The sequence below is a fragment of the Amyelois transitella genome, chromosome 13 (genome assembly GCF_032362555.1).
Source record: "Amyelois transitella isolate CPQ chromosome 13, ilAmyTran1.1, whole genome shotgun sequence".
In the NCBI taxonomy this organism is placed as follows: Eukaryota; Metazoa; Arthropoda; class Insecta; order Lepidoptera; family Pyralidae; genus Amyelois; species Amyelois transitella.
The window spans coordinates 161,634-170,118 of NC_083516.1; the positions used below are offsets into that span (position 1 = coordinate 161,634).

General features: G+C 37.5%; 1 protein-coding gene across 1 annotated transcript; it reads right to left on the reverse strand.

Moving 5' to 3' along the window:
* Window positions 1-1,837: 1,837 nt before the first annotated feature.
* On the reverse strand, window positions 1,838-7,905 carry LOC106142319 (ecdysone oxidase). Its single transcript, XM_060947377.1, has 4 exons — window positions 7,880-7,905; window positions 5,451-5,560; window positions 4,860-4,990; window positions 1,838-3,434 (listed from the first exon to the last, which is right to left on the reverse strand). The coding sequence occupies exons 1-4, from the start codon at window positions 7,903-7,905 to the stop codon at window positions 1,851-1,853; spliced, it is 1,851 nt and encodes a 616-aa protein (XP_060803360.1). The 3' UTR covers window positions 1,838-1,850.
* Between the last annotated feature and the right edge of the window lie 580 nt (window positions 7,906-8,485).

Here is an 8,485-nt window from a genome sequence, read left to right on the forward strand (position 1 = left end):
TAATTATTAGGAACTAAGCTTCGGCCAAAATTTAGCAGCATTAATTATTGAGTGGAATGTTTTGTAAAGTAATAATTAGTTGAAATCCTATTAGGGGGCTGCTGAATCCGACCCCAATTAATTGCGTCAATTTGTTTCATTAATTATACTTTGTTAATGACTGTGTATCATAGAAACGAAATAATAGGTAATATCTTCAAAAAAGTAGATAATAGTCACGTTTTAAATTTTAATTTATGAATGTTACGAGATACTAACTCAACAAAACTATATTTTATCATAAATACTTAGATAGATGAACATTCAAGACCCAGAACAATCAGAGAAAGTTCGTTTCTCATCATGCCCTGACCGGGATTCGAACCTGTACTAAAAAGCATGTTGCAATGATCTCAACTATATTTTTATTAAAAGACAACGTTTTTTTCTTTAATAAAATTATTGATTGTTACATTTTAAATTAAAATTTAACGTAGGTTTTATAGATAGAAGCAAAATTTACGAAAGTGTTTCAGGAAACATACAATTAAGATTCTACATTTCACAGCGAGAGGACGTCACACTAATTGTACCGTGAAATCATGTTAAAATGAAAGACGGAGATTCGTTAAAGCCGCGGAATGCCCATCCATAATTAGCCCTCCGCCGGCGTAATCCGCTAAATACCGGACGTTTTGCCGAATTGTATGGATTATCAACGGAAACTGAATGTCCCAGCTGTAGTCCTCAATTTAGATACATGCAGACTATCTATCCATTGCAGCCATGATAATACCCTGAGGTAGTTCCCTTCCATGATCTTTCATTTTTATTTCTCCTTATAAAATATTACACCACATCCACATTTCCACACATTTATATTCTTAGTTAGGATAGTTGTAAAGTAGACGTTGCTGAAGTAAATGCTGCAGTGCAGTTTGTTGCCGCTTCTTCTGCACTGACGCTTTGGAAGCGGCAGTAAACTTAGTTTTAAGTAAGTATATTTGACATCAACCAATGTTGTGAACATAAAAGATATGACAATTATTAAGTGATGTTGAATTGTCCTACTCGTATAATGAAGAATAAAAATTTGGAATTTTTTGAATAACTTTCATATTTATTTATAATGTAATTGGTATATAATGCTTTGAGAATATTTTAAAAAAGCATACGTAAACAGCCTTTAAAAAACATGGCGGACTGCCTTGGGCTTCTGATCAAATTATAAATAAGCTTTCTCGTCTCAGTAGAGATCAAAGCGCCATTATTTTATGAATTCACGGAGCTTTCCACGCGAGTAATTGATATGCTCGTACGACATCTCGTTTCATGTTCCATTACCTGCCTTCGCGTACTTTTGCAAGTCACGAACCAAAAAAATGGGTGTTATTAGATCGATGTGTAATTGAGCACCATATTTGTCATTGCAATAAAGTAAGTGGGTTAACTGTTTTAAATTAGTAGTATTTTTTACCGCTAACTTAAAATGTTTCTTGGTGACGGGTCTATTTTGATGGTACAAAAACACAGCTGAGGCCTTATTGCATTCCAATAGCTTTGGAATATCATAAAAAATAAAAAGCTAAAAATAACAGTATATTTATCTTAAGAACACACCGTACAGAGCAGAGGCATAAAAAATAATAAAAGATAAACACAATTTGTATGACAATGGTGACCTAAAAAGGTCCCAACTCAACATAAAGCTAGCTGTAAACAGCCAACCCGTCCGCTATTTAACGCTACGAATATACAAACAAAATGAATAATAATATGAATGAAGACCCTGTTTACATCCGAAGTCAACAGTGACTACCATGAAAATTGTGAAATGCGCTACGAGTGCTACAACTCTCAATAGTGGCTTTTTAAGCTGTCTCTTCCAACAGAAATTCGGCAACTCTCTCGCCGACTGCCAAGGCAGAGGCTTCAGTGTTCCCGCGGACCAGCCCCGGCAGCACCCCGAGGTCGGCCACCCGCAGCCGCTGCACGCCGAGCACGCGCAGCCTCTCGTCCACCACGCGCCCGATCGCCGTCGTGCCCACCGCGTGGTAAATCAACTGCGTCATATGCCTCGCGTAACATTCCCAGTAATCCGCACCGTCAGAACAACCCTTCAATCGAAAACGCACTATAGAAGCATTGTTTCTTTTGAACGGTCTCGTCTCCATCAGATCTTCCACGATACGAATCGCACGAATCATCTCCTCTAAATCTTCATCCCTTGATAACAGATTCGGGAAAATAGCCGGCGTGTCCAGCGGGTCATTACTCGCCAGCCTGACGTTACCTGCCGACAAGGGCTGGAGAACAAGAGGAGACACCACAAGTAAATCGTGATTTGCGTTAGCTTCCGCCAGTTGTTTATATACTTCATCGTTAACATTCAAATTGTGTTGAGCAACAGTAAAAATAGTAAGTGCAGCTTTGGGTATAAAAGAATGAATCACTTGCATCGTCGGTAGATCGCATTCAGAACTATTATGTAGAAGTTGACGATTTTCATAATCATAGCATAAAGTGTTTGCGAAAACACTCACGTCGAGTACACCCATGGATGCTAGCGGTCCGGTTCTTGACGTGACAAATTTAATTAATGAATCAACCGAATCTATCACATTTGTTAAAGTAGCCGCTACACCACTTTCACTGTCTACTTGGACAAAAATCAACGGTAACATATGATCGGTCATGTCATCGCCAACGGACAAATCTTTGACGACCGGTATTTTCATTTCATTCAAGTGGTCGGCATGCCCTATACCTGACATCATGAGTATCTGAGGTGTCGCTATTGCTCCAGCACTTAAAATGACTTCACGAGTTGCAAATAATTTCAATTTAGTTTTGAACAAGCCGGTTACGACGGTGATTCCCTTGGCGACGTTATTGTCATCTATGATTACCCCTGTGCATCTCGTCAACTTGGCTATTTTCAATGACTTCTTCACGTCACTCCTGCTGAGGTAACCTCGCGCGGTGCTCATTCGCTCACCGCCATACATGTAGCCGACAATCTGCGTCACGCCGATCTGAGACGCAGCGTTCACATCTGGATTGTAAGGGAAATTCAGCAGTAGATATCCTTCGACAATCCTCGAATGCCAAGGATTACCAGATTCGCCTAAAAGTTGAACCTTCATTGTTCCGCTTGTGTTGTGATACGGTATTGACGAAACTGGTAACAAATCCAGATCTTTGAATCCTTCGTATCGCAAAAAGAAGGGCCTTACATCATTCCATGCCCACCCAGAGATGTTGAAGGAGTCCCAGTCGTGAGGACTTCCTCTGGTGTAGATCATGTCGTTGATGCTAGTGGAGCCTCCGAGACACCGCCCGCGGCTGGCCCGGCACTGCTCCCCGCGGAAGGATAGACAGGATTTGTGGTTAGGGATAGTTTCGTACTGCCAGTCTGTGGGCGTTCCCTGCAGAAACACTGACGCGATGGGCACCTGAAAGTTGACACTAGATTAAACTATCATTACAAATATTGATAACAGTTTATTACATTTAAAGTTATTATTATTAAACGGTTTTATTTAGCTCACCCCGTTTGTTTTATTTATTCTTGGGTCAAATTTAGTAATTCAAATTTCACCCCCTTCCTGTCAACCGATTAATCTGAAATTTTGTATACACTTTGGATTTTGGTGACAATATAATTATGTTTATTCATTATCATTATAAATTCAAGATGGCCGCCGTTACAAAATGGCGGATATTTTAGGTTTCATTAATCCCATCAATATGGGTATCAAATGAAAGGGCTCAACAAGCAGAATACAATATACTATAAAAAATTGAAATCCAAGATGGCGGCCTCTACAAAATGGCGGATAACTTAGGTTTTATCAATCCCATCAACATGGGTATCAAATGAAAGGTCTCAACAAGTAGAATACAATTTACTATTCAAAATTAAAATCTAAGCAGTGGGATAAAATGTAGCCTATGTAACTCCTGAAGGTTAAGTCTATCCCTGTGCCAAATTTCATTCAAATCGGTCCAGTAGTTTTTGAGTTTATTCGTTACAAAAACAAAAAACTAGAAAATAAAAATAGGTAAAAAAATTTTTTAAGTTAAACGGTTTTATGTTAAACATACATTGCAATGTTTAATATAAATGTACTAAAAACCAAAAAATAATAAAATAGATACAGTCGTGGGAATTATAAACATATGCATAGACTAGACTAAAATAAAACCGTGGGGCACGTCAATTATCTACAATCGTTGATTAAAATGTTTGTTTTGTAATGTTACACTATAATTAGGCAGTTGTTCAACCGACAACGATGGACGTGTGATAAGTAGGGCTAGAATGTGGAAACAAGTTAGCAAGCTCGATTAAGCGAGTTTTAGGGTTTCATAATAGAGCGAGTAGTACTTTTATCATAAGTTTTGTCGATTAAAGACAAACTACGAGCAGTGAAACGATTCCTCGCTAGCCAGCAAAATAGTAAGTAATTTGCGCACCGTCTGCGGGCCAACTGCCTAACGACGAATTAAACGATTCTTCTATCGCACATTAAGTCTATAATTTGTAGACAATTGACGTGCCCCACGGTTTTATTTTAGTCTAGTCTATGCATATGTTTATAATTCCCACGACTGTATCTATTTTATTATTTTTTGGTTTTTAGTACATTTATATTAAACATTGCAATGTATGTTTAACATAAAACCGTTTAACTTAAAAAGTTTTTTTACCTATTTTTTTTTTCTTATTTAGATAACTTCGGAAATATTAACTAACTCATATAGAGATATAATTCAGTCACGTCCTCCTTTGGACTTATAAATTTGATTTTAATTATAGGTTTATTGGATTTTTCTTTAAGATTCCTAACATCAATACACAATATTCACAGAATTACCCAGGACAGCGGGTCGGGATCCGCGCCGGCCTCCACCAGCAGCACGGAGGCGCCGGCCAGCGCGAGCCGCGCCGCCGCCGCAGACCCGCCTGCGCCTGCGCCCACTACTATGTACTCGAACTCCTGCCCGTCTAAAAATTATAAATGTAACTCATAACTTATTTAAAATATCATGAAACATAAAACTTGACAGTAAAATAAAACTTTAATTGTAAAATTCCATACTGGTCTGGTAGCCAAGAAAAAAAGGAAAACGTAGCATAGTGTGAGCCAGCTTCTTCTCTTCCCGTTTCGATTGCAAAAGTCAATCAAGGGAAAGGCTTAATTAACTAGCTAGCACTAGGCTAGCAACCTGTCACTATTTCAATCGCATTTCCATCTTGTGACATACAGTTGAACGTGACCTTTTCAATTTTTTTTTCACTAGTGTAAAACGACGTACATTTTTCATACAATTTTATGGTTTTATTAGAGACTTACGATGCCATGCGACCGATAAGAAACTGATATTTGAAAAGACTGGTTGGCTCTGACTTCCCTTCACGGGATAAAGACGTGATAATATGTATGTATGTATAATAATAAGTTCACCTTTAAGAGTCACTCCTTTAGGAAGGTCATGCTGACTGCTCTTCTGAAATATTGCATCAACAGGTACCCCACCAGTTAAGGTTAGGAATAGCAGAAGCGGTGAGGAAACCCTGCAAATTTAAAACAAGTAACAAGCATTGAATTACTCTTAGATCGATAGCTGCAGAAGTAGGAGACAGTACAGAGAGACAGAGAGTTAAAACCTTGCATAGGTGCTTTTCCTTTAACACTGAAATAAAAATTAGAAAAGAAATATTCAGACTAATTCTAATATACTCTGAATATTTATTTTCAAGTTTTTATTTCTTTGCCTGTTTTTTACTTTCCGAACGCGAGACTGTAACTTTTAATGCATTAGCGTTACTTATTTTGTATTAATACTAATTTTGTAGGTAAGGAATGTAAAAATGTAATCGTAGTAAGGTCTTTTTGTGCATTTTAATAAAAGAATTCTTGACGGGTTAAATACAATGTTGGAAATATAAGTGAAAAACCGACAAAAGTTAGTTAATGAACTGGTCCGGCCGAGATAGGGCCGCTTCAGGGCTGCCAGCACTCGTGTTTTTTTTTTTTCAATTTATAAGAAACCACTAAAAGATGAACTAGAATAGAACTAGACACATAAGAAGAATGTAGAGATAGTAACAGGTGGCAATAAAGACGTGGAGTGTGCGTATCCCACCGATAAAAAGACATGAATGAAGGATGTCTTTCCTCTTTTTGTTAATGCTAACTACTGCTCTAATGTTAGGCAGATACTACATGTTTCCACCTACCAAGATCCTGGCATAAGGCCTGGTTTCCATCAAAGCGAAGAGAGAAGAGATGGGGAGGGAACCGTTTCCACCGAAGCTAAGCAGTAAAGATATGTGGAATTTTCGAAAACTGTGTGTGATTCGAAACACATCACATCGCGTCTCCTCTCCCGTCCACTTTAGTGGAAACCGAGCCTAAATCCTTATCTCTTTTCATTCAGATCAGTTTAGGACACTTTCGACTTAACCTTACCAGAACATCCCAGGTTTGATCATGATGTGTTTTATTGACAAGAAATTTCAAACAAAACAAGATCGTCGTCCAGATATATTCTGCGTTCAGATTATTCTGATAATTCTGCGTTATATTTCAGTAAGTTTCGGGTCAACCCTTTGAAAGTGAAAGCCAAGCGCCGAGTCTGATCTCGGGAGACAAGAGTTATCGAAGTGTAGGAAAGTTGGGAACTCTGCGGGCGTCCGCGGGGACGTCGCGCGTCTATTATGTTGTGAAAAGCGCCGATTGATTGATAGACAACTTGAAACTCATCTATAATGCTTATCTTTATAAAAAACCAAGTTTGTTAAATTCAAAATGTTTCTTCATTATTAAGGGACATTTCAGACATCTTTTTATAATTGTAAAGTTAAAGTAAAAAGAATTTATACATAAAACACCATAACAAAAAGACAAAAATGGAAACAATAATATGTACAAAAATAGACATGTAGTATGGTGCTCCCGAAAGGGTACCCCCTCAGCATAATGCTGGCTGTAAACAATATGCTACACGGCCAGCGCTGATCTTCCGGGGGTGCCCGGGTAGGCATCACGGACATACGTACAATGAAAACAAAAAAAGAAATATGTATATCGTCATATCTTTTGGTTTCACAACATTGGTTGTCGTCGAATAAATTGCTTAAAATTTAGTTGACTGCCGCTTCCAGTGCAGAAGAAGCGGTAACAAACAGCACTGTAGCATTTTCTTCTATTAAGTCAACTTAACAATTATCCCAACTTATAATAGAAATTTGGATGAGAGAATAAATTGTAACGATTAATTGATTTATACGAAATTTAAATAATAAAGAATATAATTTAAAATGTAATGTCAAACTGTTTTAAGTTTTTCCGGCCCACGGACCCAACTAAATCGTTTTTTTTGTGCCCCTGTGCACGCGCCCATTTCGAAATTGCGAGTAAAAATACCTACTTCTTATATAGGTAGACCAATATTGCTCGTTTAATATTAAAGGGTAGGATAACCGAACCCGGTAGGTTCCCGGCACCAATAAAAAAAAAAGAAAAGGACCACTCCTTCTCTTTCCCATGGATGTCGTAAAAGGCGACTAAGGGATAGGCTTATAAACTTGGGATTCTTCTTTAACGCGATGGGCTAGCAACCTGTCACTATTTGAATCTCAATTCTATTATCAAGCCAAAAAGCTGAGCTTGATCAATCAGTCTTTTCAAGACAGTTGGCTCTGTCTAGCTCGTTAGGGATATAGACGTGACTATGTTTGTATGTATAGCGCCGAACCCACCCCAGGCGCTCTATACTTGAGGCGATACCCGAAAGGATGATTATGATAAAACGTATTGGGATTCTTCAGTAAAATTTATGGAGGTTTGTTAGAATAAATAAGTTAAAATAAAACTAAATTAAATCTTACCTGGACAACATATTCTTCGGCAGCATCTTCAGCAGACTGAAGATGACAAAGTTTTTGTACCGGCCAGCAAGGTTTATAGATAGGTATGTTAAAATATACAAAACTTACAATAACGAAAAAAAATTGATAAAATATAATAAGATAGGGTCCGTTGTAATTGAAGACAACGCACCTACTCTTTGCTGAATGCTAAAATTGAGCACAAAAATTAACTTATCGAATTGACATACATTTTTACATGTGTGAATCAAGAATCAGAATAAATAAAATAAAATTTTAGGAACAATTGGATAACTGTTCCGTTTTTGTGTATAGAAATGCATGCGCGGAAGTCGTTCCTCCCGTGATAGATTCGGCGGACGAGTAATTTTAATATGTATTTTTGACAAGAAAAAAGGCTTGAATACTAATTTATTTCGTCCATATTTAGGTAATATCCTTTTTCGTCTACTCTTTCTCTGACTAGACAAAAAAATTTACCTTGATACTAATTCGACGATTTTCGTATGTATCTATTTGTTTTTTTTTTTTAATTTAATGGTTTTTACAATCATGCAACTTAATCACTTTTTCTCTTACGAGACGCGAGGTAGTCAGAGCCAAACG